Source organism: Eumetopias jubatus, unplaced genomic scaffold, assembly GCF_037043125.1.
Source record: "Eumetopias jubatus isolate StellerSeaLion01/CBP00866 unplaced genomic scaffold, mEumJub1_p1.0 scaffold_17, whole genome shotgun sequence".
Taxonomy (NCBI): domain Eukaryota; kingdom Metazoa; phylum Chordata; class Mammalia; order Carnivora; family Otariidae; genus Eumetopias; species Eumetopias jubatus.
In genome coordinates, this window is record NW_028274823.1 from 33,967,272 (window position 1) to 33,993,913 (window position 26,642).

The 26,642-nt window shown below is 36.7% G+C and overlaps 1 protein-coding gene across 1 annotated transcript in view; it reads right to left on the bottom strand.

Moving 5' to 3' along the window:
- Nucleotides 1-26,642, bottom strand: part of TBC1D12 (TBC1 domain family member 12) — a 96,567-nt gene that overhangs the window by 46,566 nt on the left and 23,359 nt on the right. The window contains exon 2 of the mRNA XM_028098931.2: nt 14,015-14,138. Within this exon, the coding sequence (XP_027954732.2) occupies nt 14,015-14,138 (124 nt within the window). The remainder of the gene's footprint in view (nt 1-14,014; nt 14,139-26,642) is intronic.

The following is a 26,642-nucleotide window of genomic DNA, read 5'->3' on the forward strand; positions in this document are numbered from 1 at the left end:
GTTAACATGTAATGACTTTACTACCATTATTTTAAAATGAATTAATAAATACCTCAACATTTCAGTTTTAACTTGGGGTATAGCAATAAACGATAATCAACTTAAGCAAAAAGTCTTTGAGGTTGTTAATAACTACAAATCCAAAGGAGTTGTAAAACTAAAACACTTGAGAACTGTTGGTCAAGTCAACCACTGAAAAACTAAAACAAGGATATATCTAAAAAGCTAATAATGGAAATATAATGGAGTACTAAAATTACTCAGTTAATCCAAAAGAAGGCAGGAAAAGAGAAAAAAAAGAAACAAAGACCAGATGGGACAATTGGAAAAGAAATAGCAAGATGGTAAATTTAAAACAAGTCACATCAATAATGACATTAAATGACACTCATTTATAAAAAGCTCAGCATTTCAGATGGTATAAAAAAGATTCAAATATGTTGTATAAGAAACCCACTTTAAATATAAAGATGAATAAAAAGGAAAAGAACAGAAAAACAAACATCATGAAAGCACCAATTGAAAGCAAGCTGCAATGGCTAAATTAAAGTCAGACAAAAACTTCATAGGCTGATTCATCAAGAAGACAAAAACAAGCTTCAAAACACATGTAGGAAAGGGAGAAACAACAAAGTAGACTGTGGTGGAGATTTTATTATTCCTCTTTCAGTAATTCACAGAACAGAAAATCAGAAAAATCATACAGGACTCTCGCAACACTATTTTCTAACAAGACGTAACTGACATTTACTTAACACTCCCCCAACATCTGCAGAACGCACAATCTTTTCAAGTGCACAAGGAATATTCACTAAAACAAGCTATGTCTGACGCATAAAACAAGTCTCAAACCGAAAAAGGCTCAAGTTGTATAATGTATATTATATGACCATAAAGGAATTAAATTAGAAGTCATTTACAGAAACTTATCTGGCAAATTCTGAAATATTTGAAAATTAAAATGATACACTTCCAAATAAACATTAGTAAAGGAAATAACAACAAGAACAAAAAAAACATTTGAAATGGAGCAAAAAAATGAAAATACTGAAACTTGTGGAATATAGCTAAAGCATGGTTAGTGGGAAATTTATAAGCTTAATATACTTATATTAAAAGGATGAAAGGCCTAAAATCAGTGATCCACCTTAAAAAAAGCTAGAAAAAAAGCAAAAACAAATCCAAAGTAAGAGGAAAATAGTAAACAATGAAGAGCAAAAATAAATGAAATAGGAAACAGAGAGGAGGTAAAAATCAGTGAAATTAAAGGCATGTATTTTAAAAAATCAGTACAATTGATAAACTTCTGGTAAAACTGGTCAAGAAAAAAGAGAAGACACAAATTACTAAAATCAGAAATGTAAGAGATGATCTCTATCCATATCACATATCCAGTAGACTTTAAAAGAATAAGAGAATATTAAGAACAATTTATTCCAATAAAATCCAACAACAGATGAAATGTAAAAACTTCTTGAAAGCAGGCTACCAAAATGGACTCAAAAAGAAATAGAAAACTTCATGACCCTATGGCAATTAAAATAATGAATTTATATTTAAAAATTTATTCAAAAATAACAACAAACCTCCATATTTGGTTTTGGTCAGTAGTTCTCTACAGGGGTCAACTTTGGCCCCCAGGCAACATTTCTGGTTGCCACAACTCTGGGTGGGGGTGGAGTGTGGCTACTGGCATCTAGTGGGTAGGGATGCTGGTAAATATGCTACATTGCAGAGGAAAGTCTCCCACAACAATAATTACAAGGCCTAAAATGTCAATAGCACTGAGGTTGACAAACTTTGCCTTTGATAATTTCACTAACAAGTTCTCCCAAACATTTAAGGAAGAAATAATACTAATTCTACACAAATTCTTTCAGAATAGAGGGGGAAGAAATCATTCTCAATGCATTCAATGATGCCAGCATTATCCCAATACCAAAATCAGACCAAGATATTAAAAGAAAATTACAGACTAGTATCTTAAATGAAAATTCTTAACAAAATATTAGCAAATTGACTTCTGGTTTCTGGTCTAGCATGGAAGAAACTTAGAAGTTGCCACTCCATCCTAACAAGTAAAAAAGTCAAACAAACTAAAAAAATTAGTAACTTTTCTTGGGCCTATCAGAGAAGTAAAGTCACAGGGTGAACTATGCCCCCCAAAATGGAGACAGGTAGGTGGATATAAAGAAACAGAGCAGAAAGCCACGAGCACAAACCGCTGTGGGAACAAATCCCAGGGCAGGAAAACAGGAACTATAATTCTATCATTTGAAAAATGGCTGGAGGCACAGCGTGCACAGGTCTGAGAGCTAAAACTACAAGAGAACCCAATCCCACATCCTTCTGTTTAGTTTTACCTCCAGTAACTCTACCAGGTCTAGAGTGAAGATTAGAGAAAAATCCCCTCATGCTTCTAGCGGTAGAAGGGGAAAGGAACTATTTTTTCTTAAATTTAAATTCAATTAACATATAGTATATTATTAGTTTAAGAGGCAGAGTTCAATGATTCATCAGTTTTATATAACACCCAGTGCTTATCACATCATGTGTCCTCCTTAATGTCCATCACCCAGTTACCCCATTCCCCCCCATGCAGCAACCCTCAGTTTGTTTCTATAATTAAGAGTCTCTTATGGTTTGTCTCCCTCTCTAATTTTGTCTTATTTTTCCCTCTCTTCCCCTATGATCCTCTGTTTTGTTTCTTAAATTCCACATATGAGTAAAATCATAATTGTCTTTCTCTAACTTATTTCACTTAGCATAATACCCTCTAGTTCCATCCACATCCTTGCAAATGGCAAGATTTCATTTTTTTGATGACTGAGTAGTATCCCATTGTATATATAGACCACTTCTTTATCCATTCACTGTTAATGGACATCTGGGCTCCTTCCATAGTTTGATAATTGTGGACATTGCTGCTATAAACACTGGGGTACAGATGCCCCCTTCGGATCACTGCTTTTGTATCTTTGGAGTAAATCCCTAGTAGTGCAATTGCTGGGTCATAGGGTAGCTCTATTTTCAACTTTTAGAGGAACCTCCATACTGTTTTCCAGAGTAGCTGCACCAGCTTGCATTCCCACCAACAGTGTAGGAGGGTTCCCCTTTCTCCACATCCCTGCCAACATCTGTCATTTCCTGACTTGTTAATTTCAGCCATTCTGACTGGTGTGAGGTGGTATCTCAACGTGGTTTTGATTTGTATTTCCCTGATGCCGAGTGATGTTGAGCACTTTTTCATATGTCTGTTGGCCATATGGATGTCTTCTTTGGAGAAATGTCTGTTCATGTCTTCTGCCCATTTCTTGATTGGATTATTTGTTCTTTGGGTGTTGAGTTTGATAAGTTCTTTACAGATTTTGGATACTAGCCAAGCTGAGGGTTGCTGGAGGGGAGGGGGGTGGGGGATGGGGTGGCTGGATGATGGACAGTGGGAAGGGTATGTGTTATGTGGTGAGTGCTGTGTATTGTGTAAGACTGATGAATCACAGACCTGTACCCCTGAAACAATACATTATATGTTAATAATAATAAAAAAAAGGGCACCTGGGTGGCTCAGTTGGTTAAGCGACTGCCTTTGGCTCAGGTCACGATCCTGGAGTCCTGGGATCAAGTCCCGCATCGGGCTCCCTGCTCAGCGGGGAGTCTGCTTCTCCCTCTGACCCTCTTCCCTCTCGTGCTCTCTCTTTCTCAAATAAATAAAATCTTTAAAAAAAAAAAACTTATCCCAAAGAAATTATCAGATATATAATGGGATACACACGCACACTTTTTTATAATAGCAAAAAAAAAAAAACAACTGTACCTAACATCATATCTGATGGTAGCTCAAGGTTTTGTTGCTAAGATCAAGAACAACACAAGGATGTCCCCTCCCACCACTGTTTGTCAACATTATACAGGAAGTCCTAGCCCATGCAATGAGACAAGAAAAGGAAACAAAAGGTATACTGACAGAGAAGGAAGAAATAAAAACTGTTTTTGTCTGCAGATGACATGATTATCACTGCAGAAAATCTGAAAGAATAGACAAACTCCTGGAACTAATTAGAGTATTATAGCAAGGTTGCAGGATACAAGGAAAGTCAACTGCTTTCCTATATACCAGCAATAAATAAATGGAACTTGAAATTTAAAACACATTTACATTTTAGCATCCAAAAGAATGAAATACTTAGGTATAAATCTAACAAAATATGTACAAGATCTACATGAGGAAAACTACAAAACTCTGATGAAAGATATCAAAAAGAACTAAATAAATGGGGAGATATGCCATGTTTATAGCCAGGAAGAGTCAGTATTGTCAAAATGTCAGTTCTTCCCAAATTTATAGATTCAACACAATCCCAATCAAAATCCTGGCAAGTTATTTTGTGGATATTAACAAAGTGATTCTAAAGTTTATATGTAGGGGCGCCTGGGTGGCTCAGTAGTTAAGCGTCTGCCTTTGGCTCAGGTCATGATCCCAGGGTCCTGGGATCGAGCCCCGCATCAGGCTCCTTGCTCTGTGGGAAGCCTGCTTCTCCCTCTCCCACTCCCCCTGCTTGTGTTCCTGCTCTCACTGTGTCTCTCTCTGTCAAATAGTAAATAAAATCTTTTAAAAAAATAAAAATAAAAGATTTAAAGTTCATATGTAGTGGCAAAATATCTAGAATAGCAAACTTAATATTGAAGGAGAAAAATGAAGTTGGAAGACTGCTACTACCTGTCTTCAAGACTTACTATAAAACTACAAAAATTAATACAGTGTGGTGCTGATAAAAGACAAATGTATCAATGGGACAGAACACACAGTTTAAAAATAGACACATATAAATACAGTAAACTGATCTTTGACAAAGAAGCAAAGACAAAAGAATCAAACAAGGATAGTCTTGTCAACAAACAGTGAGTAACTGGACATCCACATGCAAAAAAATAAATCTAGGCATAGACTTTACACCATTCACAAAAATTAACTCAATAGGCATAAATGTAAAAACAAAACAAAACAAACCAAAACAAAAAATCCCAACTATAAAACTCCTAGAAGATAGGAGAAAACCTAAATGACCTTGGTCATGGTAATCATTTTATTTTGCTGTAACACCAAAAGTACAAGCCATCAAAGAAATCACTGAGAAGCAGAACTTTATTTAAATGAAAAACTTCTGCTCTGTGAAAGATGCCATAAGAAAATGAGAAGACAAGCCACAAACTGGCAAGAAATACTTGCAAAAGATACATCTGATAAAGAACTATTAGATAAAATATATAAAAACTTCTTAAAAGTCTGAGTTCTGTTCTTATTGTTATATATATATTAAAAATTTACTTATATTTAGAGAGAGAGAGCATGAACGAGCAAGTGGGGGGGAGGTGCAGAGGTACAGGGAGAGAATCTCCAGCAGTCTCCCTCCCTGCTTAGCACAGAGCCCAACATGGGACTCAATCTCACGACTATTAGATCATGACCTGAGCCAAAATCAAGAATTGGACACTTAATTGACTGAACCACCCAGGTGCCCTGTTCTTACTGTTTTAAAATGAACCACCCAGGTAAAAAATGGCAAAAGATCTGAAGAGAGACCTCACTAAAGAAGATATATAGACAACAAGTAAACATAAGATGCTCCACCTCATATGTTAATAGGGAACTACAAGTTAAAACAACAGTAAAATAATACTGTGTACCCATTAGAATGCTCAAAATCCAAAACACTGAGTAACAAATGATGATGAGGATGTGGAGCAATAGGAATTCTCATTCACTGCTGCTAAGAATGCAAAATGGTATACCCTGTTTGGAAGACAGTTTGGCTGCTTATTACAAAACTAAACATACCCGGGCGCCTGGGTGGCTCAGTCGTTAAGCGTCTGCCTTCGGCTCAGGTCATGATCCCAGAGTCCTGGGATCAAGTCCCACATCAGACTCCCTGCTCAGCGGGAATCCTGCTCTCCCTCTCCCACTCCCCCTGCTTGTGTTCCTGCTCTCGCTGTCTGTCTCTGTCAAATAAATAAATAAAATCTTTAAAAAAAAAAACAAAACTAAACATACCCTTACCAAATGATCCAGCAATCAGAATCCTTGGCATTTACCCAAATGAAATGGAAATTTATATCCATAAAAAAAAAAAACCTGCCTGTGGATGTCTATAGCAGCTTTATTCATTAATGAATAAAATGAAATTATTCCATATGATACTATAATGTCATTATACATTTGTGAAAACTCTTAGAATGTACACCACCAAGAATACACCCTAATGTAAACTATGGATTTTGGGTAATTATGATGTGTCAGTGTAGATTCACTGATTGTAACAAATGTACCACATGGTGGTACAGGATGTCAACAGTGGGGACGTTGTGTGTGGGGCGGGGGACAGGAGGTATATAGAAACTCTCTGTACTTTCTGCTCAATTCTGCTATGAATCCAACACTATTCTAAAAAAGTTTATCAATTAAAAAAATATATATATGCAAACCAAATCCAGCAATATACAAAATGGATAATAACTTTGACTAACTGGGAGTTTATCCCAGGAACGAAAAGTTGATTTAACAATCAAAAAATGTTTTCCAAATTAATAAGAAAAATTAATAAGAAAAACAGATTGCCTCTGAGCTTTGCCTCATTTTAATGGATGAGAAAACTAGATAACTAGCACCATCAGGTACCTGAAAGACATAAATTAAAATCTCTCAAGGATGATATCACCTTAGCCTTCAAACTGTTTTCTCCATATGATGTTCCAAATATTATATCCAGTAGCGAAGCAAAGGTAACTAGGCATGCACAGAGATAAAATAGCATCTAACAAAAACTAGCAGAGGGGCACCTGGGTGGCCCATTCGGTTAGGTGTCCCACTCTTGATTTTGGCTCAGGCCACAATCTTGGGGTCATGAGATCAAGCCTCATGTGGGACTCCACACTTGGCAGGGAGTCTGCTTGAGATTCTCTCTCCCTTTCCCTCTGCCCCTCCCCCTATTCATGCCTGCACTGTCTCTCTCTCTCTTTCTCAAATAAATAAATCTTAAAAAAAAAATTAGCAGAAATGATTTTCAATATAAATGGACCTATAGAATTTACAGACAGTGGAGTTATCAGACATGGGCTATGAAACAACTATACTTACTATGTTAAAGTAGATAAAGGCCAAGCTTGAAATTTCAGCAGGGAACTGTAAACTGTAAAAAGTGATATAGCAGATTTGAAAAAGAACCAGCTAGAAACACAGAGATTTGAAAAACACAAATCTGACATTAGGAACTCAATGTATGGGGCTGTATTTTTAACACATTCTCTAGGTAATCCACTGTATTTAGGAACCAGAATCATAGACTATTACAATAAATCTTAATGTCCTTGTTTGCCAACCCACTTTTTTCTAATTTAGCTTCTATAATGCCTCCAGAATTACTTTTCTAATATATGAATTTGATGTCTCAGTACCTTATTTAAAAGTATTTTGGGGGACCCCTGGGTGCCTCAGTCAGTTAAGCATCTGCCTTCGGCTTAGGTCATGATCCCAGGGTCCTGGAATTGAGCCCCACATCGGGCTCCTTGCTCAGTGGGGAGCCGGCTTCTCTCTCTGCCTGCTCCCCCTGCTTGTGCTCTCTCTGACAAATAAATAAAATCATTAAAATAAATAAATAAATAAATAAAATGTTTTTTAAAAAAGGTATTTTGGACAAAATCCAACTCTCTAATCTTGTGGCTAATGACCTTTCACCATCTATCCTATATCCCTGATATACTAGCCTACTAACTAAAAAAGTCTTGTGCATTCCTGCTTGCTCATTCAATTTCCTCTTTCTGGGATGGCTTTCCCCATCCTGTCTACCTTATGAACTCCTACCAGTTAGTATACTTCAGAACACAACTTATTATGTCATCCCTGAAAAGAATTAACTATTCTTTCATATGTACTCTTATACTTAGTTCACAACTCTACTATAGCACTCAAAATCATTAAAATTATATATGAAGCTATGTCTCCCCCCACAGTTATACCGGAATAATTCAAAGGCTAGGACTCATATTTATATCCCAAGAACCTGAACCAACATACACAGTCAATGTATGTTGAATAAATTATGAATTTACTGAAATAAAAGCCAGACAATCCTAGAGAAGAATCTAGAATCAGTTCAAGAATTTTGTCCTTCAATATCTGCTAGAGAAAAGGCTTAGAGTTTGCTAACATGAGGTGACATTGTTAACTGGTAGCAGAATGGTATTCTGCCACACTCTGATGTCTTGGGCTCTGTAGCTAAAGGTTATCTACCAGAAAGAAGGTGACTAGGAGAGAAATGTGAGAAAAGATCAGACTATAGGTTCAAAGGCAGGGTGGCCAGTGTCTTGGAATAGCTTCTTAAAGAAGTAAAATACTAGAACTGGGGAGAGTAAAGAATAAAATAGGAGCTTCTCTTCCAAAGACAACATGAAAACCAAAATAGCCTGACACATAAACTGACTTGACTTTGAGTTTCAGTAGACAGTGAGAACAACTCCCTAAAGGAGCTAATGTTAAAGGTGCATCAATCAGGGCGCCTGGGTGGCTCAGTCATTAAGCGTCTGCCTTTGGCTCAGGTCATGATCCCAGGGTCCTGGGATCGAGCCCCGCATCGGGCTCCCTGCTCAGTGGGGAGTCTGCTTCTCTCTCTCCCACTCCCCCTGCTTGTGTTCCCTCTCTCGCTCTGTCTCTGTCAAAAAAATAAATAAAAATCTTTAAAAAAAATAAAAAAAGCTGCATCAATATTTCTATATGCTATGAATAGTTTATAGACAGCCAGAATAATGTTTTAGAAATGGAAGTAACTTCCCATGTGGACCTCTCTACCACCTCAAGACCATGCCTGCCCAAGATAAAGAGGCTCTCTTACACAACTTGATCCAAGAGCCAGGAAACCATAACACTTGGAGTAGAGAGGATAAAGCCAATTATGATGCCTTTACTGATTCTAAATTTTATTCCAGAATCTGTGAAGTAGGAGAAATAAAATCCATCACATAACTCAATCTTAATTGAAACCTTGGGGCAAAACATTTAATCGCCCTTTGGCAAACAGGAATGCCTTAGTAAACTTCATTTTGGTAAAGTTATTAGCACAATTTTGTTTGTTTAGTCTAATTTGATGCCTAACATCATATACAAGTCTGACATAAAGACAGAATGAATACAACTTTTAATATAACTTTGATACAAACTGTATTTACAGAATCAAATAACAGGTAGTATTTTCAGACTGTAACCCTTTTCCAAGTCTCTGTCTCTGATGATAGCAAAAAACTTTCCTCCAAATCCCACCCAGTTCAATTTGTGAGAACTTACTGCTTTTATTCTTTTAATTTTCTTTAACCAAAGCAAGTTTCTTTCTTAAGGTTTATACTTTTCTCCTCTCCAAGAAGCACAGGCTGAGCTATTATGAATTCCTCTCTCAACCTTCAGACCATACAAATTAACTTTTATGAAATCAATTTATTCACACATAGGAAAGACAATATTTTATCATTAACTATAAAATAAAGAACACACATGCAGCCAGAAAGGTAGTTATTGACTAGCTTCTCAAGGCAACATTACACTAGGTAACAAAGGTGAAAATAAAACAGGCAAGGGTGTAACAATTTTAAGGACTTTTCAAAAATAAATTCTGAACACAGTCCAGCCCCTCCACAATTTAACCACAAATAAGGAAGTAGGTACTTTTTGCACTACTCAAATTTTACACCAAAGGTATCTATACTTAAGCATAATTAAAGCCAACAAATTGTTTTCAAATATTCTAATGCTGCACACACCAATCAAGTTATTAACCAGAATATTAAGCTCTAACACGTTCACAATGTTATATATTTAAGTACTGCTCACAAAGCACACATATTCTAGTCCTTTTCATAATGTTATTGTTCCTGCAGTAAAACATTTCAAAGGCAATGGCTTAACTGAGGAGAGCGACCTATTCTTTTAGATTTTTAAGACATTTTAAAGTGCTCAGATTAAGAAATCAGTGTCTTAAAAGTTTTTTCCCTTACCTATCAAAAGTTATGTGAAAGTGTTTCAACCTCTCAACTGAACTTCACTCAGAAAAAGACATGAGTGATGAAAAACTGGAAACATCATCTAAGTATTACAATCTCATTTTCTTATTTAAAGATGCCAATATAAAAACAGTATCTAGCAAAAAAAGATCTGTCAGTTTGATATAAATAGGGTATATTCAATGTAGTATGCAATCATGTTACAATTATACATAACATGGCTCCTTTGTAATCATTCTTACTTGCAGTTTGGAGATCAGACGACAATGTAGCTACATTCCAACTTTGGCCAATTAATTTAGAAAAACCAAAAACTTAGGTCAATTGAATTACAATATAACTGAAATACTATTTATTATTAATAGATGCAATTTTTAACATGGCTCACCAACTGGTTCAAAAGGCCACAAGCAGGAATTTCACACCTGCAAGAGAACACATGTGATAATCCTCATAAAATAATATTATGAATATTCATGTGATCTGGGAACTGATTCAAGTTAAATGCCAAACGTGAGTCAGCTGGACTTTGCTATTATCCTAAAATGATTTTTATGTTGCTTTATGTTAACATGAAAAGCACTAAAACTGATCAGACCTTTAATAAAATTTACTATAATTAAAAAAAAAATTTAACCTACAAATATCTTTCACTTATGAACTTCATGTATCTCTGAAAAGTTACAGGTGCAAAACAAGGAAAGATAAATAAGGCAAAAAAATTTATATATATATAGTAACATTCTGTTCTTGGAGTAAAAAAAATATATATATAACACCATATACGTAAAAATATACACACATAATTATATGTGCTTCCACACAAAAAATGAATTTTAAAAGGCCTAAAAATGTGAAGGGAAAGTGATATGAGACATATCTTCCTATAATGTCTTACATTTTTATAGAGAATGTAATCATGTGTTAATTGTATAATTAATAATTAAGAAAAAAGTTTGTAAATAAAACCTTAATTTTCTATATAGTTACTTTATAATCTTATAGAGGTCTTTCTACTAAAAAGAAAATTCTGGCCCAATAATATAGTCATACTTAAGAATATATCAACTCCTTTCTGAATATCTGCTTTAAAAAATTATTATCCTATGAAATACTCCTCATCCTCTAATCTCTCAATAAATCTTACTATTTTGCCCCTCAAAAAGCAAGTAAGGAATCCTTAGAAAGCCCAGCAGAATGTACTTTCCTTCTGTATTTTTAGCACTGCCTCACTTTTTCAGGCACTTTTACACTGGAATTACTAGCTCCCTTCATTTTCTACAGCTTGAATAGCATAAGGCCCTTCCCTAAAACATGAAAGATGTATCCTGGGGCGCCTGGGTGGCTCAGTCATTTAAGCATCTGCCTTCAACTCTGGTCAAGTGCCACATCAGGCTCCAAGCCCAGTACGGAGGCTGCTTCTCCCTCTCCCTCTGCTTCTCCCCACACCTCCCCCTACCGCACTCGAGCACTCCCTCTCAAATAAAATCTTTAAAAAAAAGAAAGAATGAATGAAAGATGTGCCCTAACATTCTTCATGTCTTTACTGATCCTTCATTTTTGATTTCTGACTCTCAACATATAATATTCATTCAAAAGGAGTACATGGTAAAGGATCTCAAACAACTTTTATTTTCATAATGTTTTAAAGAGTTTAAAAGTCAGGGCTGTGAAAAACATGTTTTCAAGTGGAAACAGTGACACAAAGTTATAAATTTATTGTTACTAAGAAAAGAAAATCATGCCCACCTTGAAAATGACAACTGCAGGGAAGAGCAGAGCAAAGTCAGACAAATGGGGAGGAGAGCACAAACATACAAACAGGGAAAGAGAAAGCAGAAAGGGAGAGGCAGAAACAGGCTCCATTCATGGGGAGATACATATTTTGAGGGGGGGGAAGGATCAGAAGAACAAAGACTTCACTATCTATCGTACCTCCCAGAAAACAAACAATCATGGAAAAAGCACCCAAATAACACACTAACCTACACATCACTGGAAAGTTCAAAAATTAAAAGTAGCAGGTAGGAGATATCATCATTTCTAAAAGGCCAAAGGACTACAGAGGAGAGCAACTGCATCAACTCCACTCCCTCGTCCCACATGAAAATACGAGTTGTTCTTTTCCTGATCCCTCATCAAATTTTCACACAATATATATGAAAGAGAGAATGTGACATCTTAGCTTTCCAAAATGAAAATGGCTAAAAGTATACAGCATATAAGTAAACCGATAATTATCCAACCAGTAATTTACTTAGAGACCTGTTGCAGAATGTTAGTTTACATAAAGATATAAAAGTATGCACATGCATATTTAACGTAAACTATCATAAAGTCAAGAATACAAACCTTCAATAGCAAGACCACTGTTTTGCCTCTAGAGGGCGAACTTGGTCTTCTGGAAAACTCTAGACAAGAGAAGTTACTTTCAGACTTTACAAAAAAAAGTTAAAATTTAAGATGTTGCGATAGCAAAAATTCCCAAACTTTCCTGGGTAGCAGTACCCTTAGCATACCATTAATTTTTTCAAGTCTTCCCCTAAACCAATAGAAATACCTAAGTATTCTGTTTAGTAAGTAGTTATGCCCAACAATTTAATAAGGATTAATGTCCTACCACTTAGTAGTCATTTGAAAAAATACACATAAATTGAAGGGAAAAAGGTTTTCATTCTTAAATAACCACAATTACTAATTAGGCATGTATGCTTCTTGTGCACTGTATAATTTCACAAATCTTGAAATCAGATTGGACCTGATCACACTCATTTCCTGTTGAACACTGATTTTTGCACAGTTATCTGATTTTCATCACAGCAACCTCAGAAAACCAGATTTACAAAGATATGATGCCACAGAAAAAAAATATAGTGCCATTTAATGTCAAAATTGTGTATAATTTCAAGCTAACAGTCTGCACTGTAACCACCAGACGTGGAGTATCACTGAGTCAGCCACTGTTCCCCAGTGCCTTAGCTGTAGCACATGGAGTACCCAGGTTCACAGGCTGGAAAACACAACACTACAGTTTCAAGTCCCAGTAGCTATATAAACTAGTCAATATTTTAATTGTAAATAAAACTAACTACAACAAATGTTTTTAGAGATTTAAAATTTTTCTTCTATTACCAGGGAAACCAGTTTTTCTTTGAGCAATAAAAGGAATAATACTAAATCCTTAATGGAAGGTATTTTTTCCAATTTGAATAATGGTTATTGTCTTGATGTGATTATTTTTATACACAATGGTTGTGTTGAATCTGAAAAACTACAAGTGGGAAGGAGAGAGATAGGAAATGTATTACATACATATCTCCTTCTGAGCAACAACTTCTCAGAACTTAGAAATGCCTGCAAACTGATCCAGTCTCACTTATCTCCTAGTACTGATGGAGCCCAAGTTCAGGAGTCAAGCAAGATCTGAAATTCTTAAGAGCTTCAGAACATGTACATTAATACAGATATTGGAAGAACTGACTCCAAAATTACTAGAAACAGATTATACATCCACCTATCTCACAAAGTCCTTGGTTCAGTCAGAACACCAGAAAAGTGACCAAAGAAGGTGTTCAACCTCAAAATTTACTCAGCTTTTGCTTTCTACTGATTCACCGATTGACAACTCCCTGCATCCATAAAATCTGTGCCACTGGCAAACGCTACCATATTCAATTAGAAGTCAAAGTACGTGGTAAGACTGCTTAGCTAAGAAGAAAAACAAAAAACCAAAAAGCTCTCCAAGGAATAACCAGGGGAAAAACAAAAATCAATGTTCTATCACTTTTGAGAATTTTCACAACCATAAAAGATAACTGAAAATAGTGTTTTTTTAAAAAATTAAGGTTACTATAAATATCTAATAATCCCTAAATTTTATATGTAGAAAAAGTATGAATGAAAGTGGAATATGATTATTAAGAAAAAATATTTGAAAAGCTAAGACAAACCACGTGGCTATATTAGTACTTACCTGTTGAATGATTTTGGAAGTTTTTTGAAGATTCTCTCTAGGAGGGACTTTACCAAATAATTTCCAGCCAGGAGCACTATGAACAACTGATTTGAGTTCCTTTGTCCTTTTTGGAAAAAGGTTTCTGAAACACAGAAAAGTTACATGAATTGTGTTTTTGGTAACCAGAGCTCTATTTAATAATTTTTAAAGTATGTTTATACCCAAGACAAACACAAAATACGTTTAAATTAAATTCTTTCTATTATTTAAAGATTTTTTTATTTTTAGTAATCTCTACACCCAACACAGGACTTTAACTCACAACCCTGAGATCAAGGGTTGTGCTCCACCAACTGAGCAAGCCAGGTGCCTCTAAATGAAATTATTTCTGCTACTTATACAACTGACTATTAGACTAACAGGACTTATTTAAGAATACCTGACTTATAGAGAAATTCTAGAAAAATTATCAACAGAGATACTAGATAAACAAATTGGGAGAAAAATGATAGCTGTAAATAAAATGTAAATATCTGCTTTGGATCAGTTACAAAGTATACTAGAACTGACTATACCTGTACTTGGTAATAAAAGCCAAGAATCTGAGAACAAAAAAGTTAAAAAGAATCTGTATAAAATAGGTAAAGTAATAAAATTTTTTGGGAAAATACTCTTTAATTATTTTCAGTAATAATTTGTTATTATTTGCAATAACAGGGCATCTACTGATCCTCCATTGCTAGAATATATGTTTATGTAAATTGTTTTCCTAGGACAGATATGTACAAGAAAGCTTAGTGCCAAAGACTCAATAAATAGCCTTGGAAGAAAGTATCTCCTGGGCGCCTGGGTGGCTCAGTCAGTTGAGTGTCTGACTCTTGGTTTCAGCTCAGGTCCTGATCTCAGGGGTCATGGGACTGAGTCCCACATCAGACTCGGCGTTCAATGTGAAGTCTACTTGGGATTCTCTCTCCCTCTCCCTCTGCCCCTCCCGCTTATGCTTTCTCTCTAAAATAAATAAATAAATATTTAAAAGATTAAAAAAGGAAAGAAATTATCTCTCACTGAAATCTAAAGGAAACCTGTACAAGGATCAAGGATTTTTTTTTAGAAGACTTTTTATTTATTTATTTGAGACAGAAAGCACACAAGAGCACAAGAAGGGGGAGGGTCAGAGGGAGAGGGAGAAGCAGATTCTCTGCTGAGCAGGGAGCCCAATGCGTGGCTCAATACCAGGACCCTGGGATCATGACCTGAGCTGAAGCCAGACGCTTAACTGACAGAACCACCCAGGTGCCCACAAGGATCAAGGATTTTACTTATTTATCTCTAGGCCCTTACCAACCAAAATAAGTATCTATAGCAGATATAAGGAGGAATGATATTCAAAATATGTATCTATCAATAAAGCATGACCAGGGCACCCTCAGAAAGTACCGATGAATCCAACCGAATAGGAACCCTTCTTATAAGCTGTGATATAAGTGATCATTAAGCAAATTTTTAATTTGCACATATAGTTACAAATTATTTGAAGTCCTAAGTGACTTGGTTTATCTACATTCAAAAGATCATATACCTATTCTTAAAAGTAATTATTGTGATAAAAAGGAGTTAAGTTTTTAAAGCCTAATGTTAAAGCCATTCTTTGAGTTTAGAAAGGTATCTATGGACTCCTACAAAAGAATGTGGACTAATCCCTAATAAAGAGACACTCCCATTTCCTTGTGTGTGCAATGGAAGTGAACTGATGACAATGTAGAGTAATTTCTATTTAGGATGCTTTAGAAGTTTCATCTCTGAGACTATATATAGTGACTCAATTCTCTACTTAATAAGATCTCTAGATTGGAGGTTTTTAATAATGATTATACTGAGGACTGGTATATTTATAACATACAATTTCAAGCCTCAAAGGATGGCCTATTAATTTAAATAATATTTGATATCTTGTGTGTAGTAACAGGATTTCTATGAGCATTTCTCCTTCAAAATGAACATGAAACTGTTAAATTTTCTTAATAGAGGGAACTGAAAAAGGCACAGAAGGAGAAAGGAGGTCTCCTCTGGTTTCCAGCTGCTGCAGAGTGGGTAGCATAACTCTACTCAGTCATGTGCCCAGGACATGCAGTCTTTCAGAAAATTTGCAGCATTGGCAAACTCAACCTGGAGATGGCTTCTGCAGCCCTCTTGATATAGAAACTAGCATCCCAAAGGCTTCCTGCTGGCAGGGATATACCAGTTCCCTCGGTAAGCCCCACAGAGCTCACCTGTACTCCCTGGACAGTTCTCACCAGCCAAGCTATGCTACCCCTACCAGCCCCTCTGCGGCTTGCCTGTATCACAAAGGTTTGCCATCCAGCCATGCTAAACACAGGAGAAAAATCTTTGTCACCGTGGTTTATGCAAAAAATTATTGACTATGACATCAAAGTCATTACCCATAAAATAAAAATTTTTAATTTTTTTAAAAGATTTTATTTATTTGAGAGAGTGCACATGTGCACAAGCAGGGGGAAGAACAGGGGGAGAGGGAGAAGCTGACTTCACGCTCAGCAAGGAGCCTGATGTGGGGCTCGATCCTGGGACCCTGGGATCATGACCTGAGCTGAAGGCAGACACTTAACCAACTGAGCCACCCAGGCAAAATAAAACATTGAAAAACTGGCCTTAATCAAATTTAAAACAAATTTAAATCAAATTTGCAGTTCAAAAGCATCACTGATAGAAAATATAAGAATAGTAAGATCTAGAGGTCAGTTCCTCCCCAAAGTAAAAACTGAGCTGGAAAGAGCAATTGTAATCAACCGGTTCAGAACTCTAGAAACCTATTAACAAACAGGGAAGTACATGAAGGAAGAGAGTGCTGATCCTTCCTAATAAGTCTACGGGTGTAAACCAACCACCTTCCCTCAAGTCCTCAGCCCTTCCTTCCATAGCAGTGGGGATTAGGAGCCCACGTTTCTGAAGTGGTTGATGCATCAGGAGGGATAATAGGGCTCATGTCTTTCTAAAATTTGGAGTTATGAATTTTGGTTGGCCTGGCAGTGCCTTGAGGGCCCAGCACAGACATCTGTATCAGTTCAGTCATCTTGCAGCAGTGGCTTCTACTGGTGGTGTATACCGGAACATTAAAAAAGATAAAACTCTTGGGCGCCTGGGTGGCTCAGTTGGTTAAGCATCTGCCTTTGGCTCAGGTCATGATCCCAGGGTCCTGGAATTGAGTCCCACATCGGGCTCCTTGCTCAGCTGGGAGCCCTCTTCTCCCTCTGCCACTCCCACCACCCCCCCCGCTTCTGTTTTCTCTCTCTCACAAATACAATCTTAAAAGAAAAAAAGATAAAACTCTTTTTGTCTCTCTTTTTGAGCCACACATTTAAGGAAAAAATCTTTTTCAAGCTACCAGTTGACTGCAGAAGTAAGAACAGAAACTTGTGCGGCGCCTGGGTGGCTCAGTCGTTAAGCGTCTGCCTTCGGCTCAGGTCATGATCCCAGGGTCCTGGGATCGAGCTCCACATCAGGCTCCCTGCTTGGCGGGAAGCCTGCTTCTCCCTCTCCCACTCCCCCTGCTTGTGTTCCCCTTTCTCGCTATGTCTCTGTCAAATAAATAAATAAAATCTTAAAAAAAAAAAAAACCAGAAACTTGTGACATCACACAAAAAGAATTATATACTTTGCAAAATAGTCTGGAAACATCACAAATGGATGACTCTAGCACTCAACAAACAAAAATCAGCAATCACTGAAGAGTTAATAGATTTACACAATACCACATTATAGTAATCAGAATATCCAAGTCTCAACAAAAAATTACAATACACACAAAGAAAGAACAAAGTATGAACCATTCACAGGAGCAAGATTTGACAAAAACATCCCTGAGGAAGTCCAGACAGTGGAACTACTACTCAAAGATGTTAAATTAACTGTCTCAAACATATCCAGTAAACTAAAGGAAACCACAAAGAAATAGGGAGTGGGGAATGCATGAACAAAATAAGAATATCAACAAGGAAAAAGTATTATAGAAAGGAACCAAACAAATTCTAGAGTTGAAAACTAGCATAACTAAAATGAAATTTTTTTTTTTTTTTAAGGTTTTATTTATTTATTTGGGGACACCTGGGTGGCTCAGTTGGTTAAGCATCTGCCTTAGGCTCAGGTCATGATCCGAGGGTCCTGCGATCAAGTCCCGCATCGGGCTCCTTGCTCAGCAGGGAGCCTGCTTCTCTGTCTCCCTCTGCCTGCCAGTCCTCCTGCTTGTGGGTGCTCTCTCTCTGACAAATAAGTAAATAAAACCTTAAAAAAAAAAAAAAAACAAGGATAAAGAGAAAATTTAGAAAACAGCAAGAGAGAAGCAAATACCACAAACAAGATTAACGACTAATTTTTCATCAGAAACCATGGGGGCCAGAAGGTAGTGGGATAATATATTTAAAGTTCTAAAAGAAAAAAGTAGCAACTATAAATTCTATATGCAGCAAATCTATCATTCAAGAATGAAAGAGAAATGAAGACATTTCTAGATAAACAAGAGTTGAAGGAGTTCATTACCAACAGACCTGAGCTATAAGAAATGCTAAAGGGAGCTCTTCAGGCTGAAATGAAAAGTAACCAGAGAGTAACTCAAAGCCATGAGAAGAAATAAATAACATTAGTAAAATTAACTACATAGGTAAATGTCAAAGCCAGTATTATTGTACTTTCGGTTTGTAACAACACTTTTTTTTCCTATGGTTCACAAGACAAATGTATAAAATATTTATAAATTTATGCTAATAGACACACAATGTATAAACATGTAATCTCTGACAATAACAATATAAAGGAGGAGGGACAGAGATGTATAAGTGTATACGAGTGAAACTAACTTGGTATTATTCAAAATTGGTTGCTGTAAGTTTAAGATGTTACCTATAATCCTTTTTTAAAAAACTTTTTTAAAAAACACTGTATTTATTTATTTGACAGACAGATACACAGCAAGAGAGGGAACACAAGCAGGGGGAGTGGGAGAGGGAGAATCAGGCTTCCCGCAGAGCAGGGAGCCCGATGTGGGACTCGATCCCAGGAGATCATGACCTGAGCTGAAGGTAGACGCTTAACGACTGAGCCACCCAGATGCCCCATGGCATGTTAGTTTTACATGAGAGTTCTACCAAATTTTTCCGGATACAGATTGCACCAACACTGTATCAACTATTTTTGAGAATGAAAGAGAGAATAATCTTTAATCATATCTGTAAGACCAATATGAACTTAGTAACAAAACCGGGCATGAACAGCTTAAGAGTAAAATTACAGACCAATCTAACTCATGAACACAAAAGAAATATACTAAACAAAATATTAGCAAACTAAATATAATCTGTAAAGAAAGAATACATCATGACTAGGTTGGATTTGTCTCAGGAATGCAAAGGTAGTCAAACATTGTAAAATCTTAAATGTTATTCAATACATTAACAGAAAAAAAGGAAAAAAAAAACTCTGATAATCTCAAAGCTAAAAAAAAAAGATGGTAAAGTCAAACATTCTGTTCACAATAGAAACTACAAAAGACAACTAGAAGACAACTTAAGGACACCTACCAAAAACCTACAGTAAATGTCATTTTTTTAAAGATTTATTTATTTATTTATTTATCTGAGAGAGAGGAGGGGCAGAGGAAGAGGGAGAGAATCTCAAGCAGACTCCCAGCTGAGCACAGAGCCTGATGCAGGGCTCAATTCCACAACCCTGAGATCATGAACTGAGCTAAAATCAAGAGTTGGATGCTTAACCAACTGAGCCACCCAGCTGCCTCAGTAAATGTCATTCTTAATAAAATTTCAGAAACATAGTCTTTTAAGATCAGGAACAAGACAAAGATGCCACTATTCTCACTTCTCTTCAACTTTGTACCGAAGGTCTTAGTGCAATCAGGTAAGAAAGAGAAATAAATGGTAGAAGGATTGGAAAGGAAGAGCAAAAGCCATTATGCATAGACAATATGAAAATCTGTATGTATGTATGTATGTATTTATTTATTTATTTAAAGATTTTATTTATTTATTTGACAGAGAGAGACACAGCGAGAGAGGGAACACAAGCAGGGGGAGTGGGAGAGGGAGAAGCAGGCTTCCTGCGGAGCAGGGAGCCTGATGCGGGGCTCGATCCCAGGACCCTGGGATCATGACCTGAGCCAAAGGCAGACGCTTAACAACTGAGCCACCCAAGCACCCCGAAAATCTGTATTTAAAAACTCTATAATATACTATCAAATTACTATCAAACTCCATAATATACTATCAAATTACAAACTAAAGAGTTTAGCAAGTGGTTATCTGTAAGATCAAAAAACAAAATCCAGCTTTGACTTTGTATTTATCAATAGCAGCTAAAAATAAAAAAGTTGAAAGCAATATCAATATCAACAAAATATAAGGTACCTAGGGGTGCCTGCTTGGCTCAGTTTTTCAACCCTGGACCTCAGGGTTGTAAGTTTGAACCACACATAGGGTGTAGAGATTACTTAAATAAATCTTTAAAAATGTGTGTGTGTGTCTGTGTGTATACAATTGATCATTGGAAAAACAATACACAACTCAGAAATACACAAAAGCATAAATGGAAACAGAGATGGCACTGCAATCAATGATGACAGGACAGATCATTTAAAAAATGACGCCAGGGGGCTCCTGGGTAGCTCACTTGGTTGAGCATCCAACTCTTGATCTCAGCTCAGGTCTTGAGATCTGGTCAAGAATTTGAGCCCTGCACTGGGCTCCACAATGGGCATGGAGCTGACATTAAAAAAAAAAAAAGGGTGCCTGGGTGGCTCAGTTGGTTAAGCAACTGCCTTCGGCTCAGGTCATGATCCCGGAGTCCTGGGACTGAGTCCCACGTCGGGCTCCCTGCTCAGTGGGGAGTCTGCTTCTCCCTCTGACCCTACCCCCTCTTGGGCTCTGTCTCTCAAATAAATAAATAAAATCTTAATATATATATATATATATATATATATTTAAAAAAATGCTGGGACACTTGGCTATCAATGGGGGGGAAATGAAACTGGATCCCTACCACACATAAGAGTCAGTTCCCAATGGATTAAATAGTTAGATGTGAATAAACTTCCAAAGTTTTAGAAAGAAATACAAGAGAATTTTAAAATAAGCTCATAGCAGTGAAAAATCTAAAAATAGGACCCAAAGGACTATCATTTTTTAAACTTAATTAAATCACAATATTAAAATTAAGGACTTCTATTCAAGGGGCAGTATAGAAAAAGTAAAAAGACACAAAACTGGGGCACCTGGGTGGCTCAGTCGGTTAAGCGTCCATCTTCGGTTCAGGTCATGATCCCAGACTCCTGGGATGGAGTCCCACATCGGCCTCCTAGCTCAGCAGGGAGTCTGCTTCTCTCTCTCCCTCTGCCCCTCCCCCCTGCTCATGTGCACTCTTTCTCAAATAAATAAATAAAATCTTAAAAAAAAACCCCACAAGGGGTGCCTGGGTAGCTCGGTCGTTAAGCGTCTGCCTTCGGCTCGGGTCATGATCCCAGGGTCCTGGGATCAAGCCCCTCATCAGGCTCCCTGCTCTGCCGGAAGCCCACTTCTCCCTCTCCCACTCCCCCTGCTTGTGTTCCCTCTCTCGCTGTGTCTCTCTCTGTCAAATAAATAAAATCCTAAAAAACAAAAACAAAAAATATGCAACAGAAACTACAACACAAATAAGTGACAAAAGATTCGTACATCGAAAATATAAAGAACCCCAACTAATCATTTTCATAAGTGATAAAATGTCTAATAAAAAAGATAAAAACTATTAAAAAGTATTGCACAAAGAAGGCAAACAAATGGCAAATAAAGAAATCTATCAGAAGATATTTAGCCTCATTCATAATTAGTGAGCCCACAAACTAAAACCAGAATAACATTTTTATTTTATAACAGGACTGGCAAAAACTAAGAAATCTGATAATACCAGATTTGGAGGGAGAAGAATGTTCACACCTTGGTTTCTATCTCATAAAGCTGAACACTTGCATATACTACCATGCAGTGATTATACTTCTAGCCACATACTGTAGAGAAAGTTCTGGACACGTGCACTAGAAGATCTATTTAAGAACATTCAAGGAACACTATTCAAAAGAGCAAAAATCCTAAACAATCTAATAATCCACTGGCAGAAGAATGGAAAACTTAAATCGTGGCATGTTATTAAATGTAATATTGTTCCTCAACAAACACAAATCAAAGCTACATCCATCAACATGGATGAATCTTAAAAACAATGCTGAGTTTTAAAAACAAACAAAAATGCAAGATGCAGAAGAGTACAAACTATACCATTTTTACGAAGCTCTAAAATAATATAATAAAATAGTAAGAAAAATGTTCTGGCAAAAACTATTGCTTAAATCACTAAATGAATTCAGTTTAGTTTTTACCTCTTGGGGTGAAAAAGGACAGTAAGACACACAGGTATATTTTCCACAGTACTGATAATGTTCTATTTCTGAGACTGGGCAAAGGGTTCGCCAACGTATACCACGCCTCACAACTCATGTGTCTGTTACATGTTTTCTTCTGTATGTGTCCAAAAAAAATACTAGTTTTTTTTTTTAAGATTTTATTTATTTATTTGACAGAGAGAGAGAGACAGCCAGAGAGGAACACAAGCAAGGGGAGTGTAAGAGGGAGAAGCAGGCTTCCCACTGAGCAGGGAGCCCAATGCAGGGCTTGATCCCAGGACCCTGGGATCATGACCTGAGCTGAAGGCAGACGCTTAACGTCTGAGCCACCCAGGCACCCCAAAATACTAGCTTTTACTAAGTTATGTAAACCCAACATCCCGAATGGAACTCCCTGATAACTGTAGAGCATCATATAAACAGTTAAAAGATTGCATATTCTGAATCCATCATTGGGGAGCTATAAAGAGCCTTTTCCTACATAGTGCTGGGTATCCGCTTTTGCCACAGGCTTAGGTATACTTATTTGGGCCAAAGTTGATAAACATTTCAGATTTTAGGTACTCCTCTTAGGGTCAATTCACATCTCTATATAAATTTGTCTCAATCATTGTACTGAGGTAGTTACTGGGTCAGAAGACTCCACGCTAACAATTAGCTCTTGGGGGAGGGAGGGATAAAGAAGTATATACAATGAACAATAACTTTGTTTGTTTGGTTTTTACAACTACCACCAACTCTAATCATTGACCAGAATCAGATCTTTCACTATAATCTTAATTGTTTCAAATCTAAAAACCCATAAATCGCTTGCCTCCTCACAATGTATAAATAAGGTAGTTTTATGATGGGGAAAAAAACAGCATTTCATTCTCTATACTAGAAATGTAGAATTACATATATAATTAAAACAGGCTAACAAAATAGAAGGGGTTATGCAGTGTTTTCAAATACAATGAAATATAGCTTCAAATAATGTGACCTGGCTGAGAAGACAGACATAGCAGCAGAATGAGGAGACCACAGGCATAAGATGCAGTTATACCAAGAGAGAGTAATAATCACAAATCAGAAAATTCTCCATGCACAGAGCTTTACAGAGAGCCCTTGGGGGTGGTCACATCTCTATACTTTTACCTACAATTAAGGTATTGTAATCACTACCAAACACATTCTCATATAAAAAACTAGAGGCTATACATAGTAATACTGTGCATCAGGCCACCTATAAGTTACAGAACTCTTTATAAATCAGAGCCAAAATACCAAATACACATGATTCTTTTAGCAAAGACCTTTAGAAATAATCCTGCATCACAAAAAGCCTGTTAAGATGTGGGTTTATGTCTGAAATTAATTTATAAGGGTATTTTAGACTTCCAAAATTGAAGTCAAGGAATACTAACATCTTAAACCAAACAATAATAGGCCTTTCTATGGATGTAGTCTCTGAAGAATCTTGATACGATTGGAAAGGATAAAAAGGAAAAAAGCAAAATAAATGCATAACCCCCACAATAGAAAGCCTGGTTTCAACATGTTTTATAGCATAATATTACAATGATAATAAGTTCAGCATGAAGTTTAAATTTTAATTAAATCATTAAAACAAACGAAAGCCAAATACCTTAAGCTTACATATCCAATAAACTTTGGTTACTATAAGAAATTTCCATAAAAGAAATATGAGCCAACAGGTATCCAATTGCTAAGAAAGGCCACCAGATAATGTTCCACATTAATTTCTTATGCTACTAAGAAATTTTGGATTAGGTTTTCAGGTTATCCCCTGCCACAAAAACTGTGTATAATGTAACTAAAAGGCATACAACTGCAACAAAAAGTAATTTTAAGATATTGTTACAAATAAATGAAATTGTATTAAAATAGTACAGATCAGATGGGTTCTACTAGTCAATCTAGAAAAAGAGTACCACTCTGTTAAGTCTTAAGGGAAAACACAACAAAAAGGCACATTAATAGTTCAAATATATGTCATATGTTGCCATTCTTCCCATACCCCATCCCTCGTCTCCCAATCCACTCTCAGGGCACTGGTGGAGTTGAGGTCTCAGTGCAAATAAATGTGTGGGACTAGGTTCCTCCTCACCACCTTTTCAAACTGAATACACACACACACAGTTCCCTTTTTTCTATCCCCCAACATATTCAAATTTCTTAAATTTAAGTCAACACTAAGGTTCTTAGCAAAACAAACCAAACGTGTTCAAGCACCCATACACAAAAAAGAGGACAGTTCTTCCTCTCTGGATTTCAGGGGTAGAGCTTGACTGTATGAATGAAATTTATATGGCAGTGTTGGGAGGAAAAGGTCACTCCTACTCTGTATTCTTCATGCTTCAGGGGAGAGATGGAGAGGAGGGACCCTCCTGACTTCTTTCTGCTCCCTGATTCATCTCCTCCACCTGAGGGGTTAAATTTTGGTGACAGACATTGCTGCCTAACAGCAGAGAAGAAGATACAGTTTGCTCTGCCTTCCTAATAATATGAGGTTGGGTTTCCTCTGTACCCCTCTGCCTCCGACCCCCTAAGGAAAGGCCTGCGATGCTACTGACCAGCTGGATACATCAGGTGAAGTTTTAGAAGGCACACTGCAGCCAAAGGCATGTCTTTCAATCCAGATTTCATCAGCATAAAGCTGATGTTTTAAGGTCCCATTTGTCTGTGTCCTACGTTTTTTTTTTCCCTACTGATTCCAAACTCAGATGGGCTGATAAAGAAGTGTTATTTGCTGGTTCTCCCCAAATTCCAAAAGTCGAGTTTTTAGAAGCTGAAAGTATCTTATGGCTTCAGATACAGTGGAGATATTAAAAACTATTTTTCTAGTTTGGGTGTTTTGGCTTTTGTGGTTTTTTTTCCCCCCATTCTGCGACAACATGTTGTCTAAAGAACAGGAAATGGTAGTGGTAATCCATCTTTTCTCCATTAAGTTCATTCTCTTATCCCCAATCAACACTACTTTCACACACACAACTATCTACACACACACAGACATAAACACACCATCTTCCACTCTCTCCTCTAATCTGTGTCCGCTCTTTTTAGCAAAAAGAAAATGAGAAAATCTGCTGTACCAGCTAAGAAACAGCACTAGGTGAGAAGTAGCAGTTCAATGTTTCCATATCACTGAAAACATAAAAAAGAAAAAGAGGCACACCAAGAAAAAACTGATATGGGGATTAGAGAGAGAAAAAGAAAAAAAAAAGGCCTAGCCATTTTTCGCAGTGGCTTTTATAATAAAGGTTGGTGAATGATTCTTGCTTATTAATACTAGTATTTGCTTTCACATATCTGTGTATCTGAGTCCATTTCATTTTTCCAAGATTTCAATTCTTTTACCACACAAAAAGAGTTACATATAATAAAACAATCAGACCACTTGCCTACTACACCATATTAAAGGATAAAGCTAACCAAAAAGGGGCAAAACTTAACACCGTGATTTCTAAAGTAGCAGAATCTCCAGGGCTTCAGTCTTCAAGAACTGTTAAACCCATGTAAACATGACAAAACCATGTAAATTCCATAGTTTCTCACACTATGGAATTTGACAATTACAGAAAACTAGGACTGCCTAAGTCGTCAATCTTCTTATTGCCAACAATGTCAGCTCCAGGAAAAAAAATCACTCTTTTTGCCTAACATTTACACCTATATGACTATTTTAACTTTTCAGATTAAATTCTAATCATCACTTAAATGGGGTTGTACATAAAAAGGGGTTAAAATGCTTTTCCGAATAGTTAATCCAAATTCAATCAAGAGTAAAATCAGTTAGGGGCGCCTGGGTGGCTCAGTCATTAAGTATCTGCCTTCGGCTCAGATCATGATCCCAGGGTCCTGGGATCAAGCCCCGCATCGGGCTCCCTGCTCAGCGGGAAGCCTGCTTGTCCCTCTCCCACTCCCCCTGCTTGTGTTCCCTCTCTCACTGTGTCTCTCTCTGTCAAATAAATAAAATCTTAAAAAAAAAGAGTAAAATCAGTTAAAAAACAAAACAATACTAGAAATCATGACCTGATCTTCGAACTCTGTCTCAGTAGAAACTGGACTGCTGAAAACACAGGAACTTCCTGGACTTTGTACTTAAGTTTCCCTGAAGCATAACAGAAGGCCAAAAAGAAAACATTATCTAGTGATCATGGAATGCCACAGTTGACTACATAATTA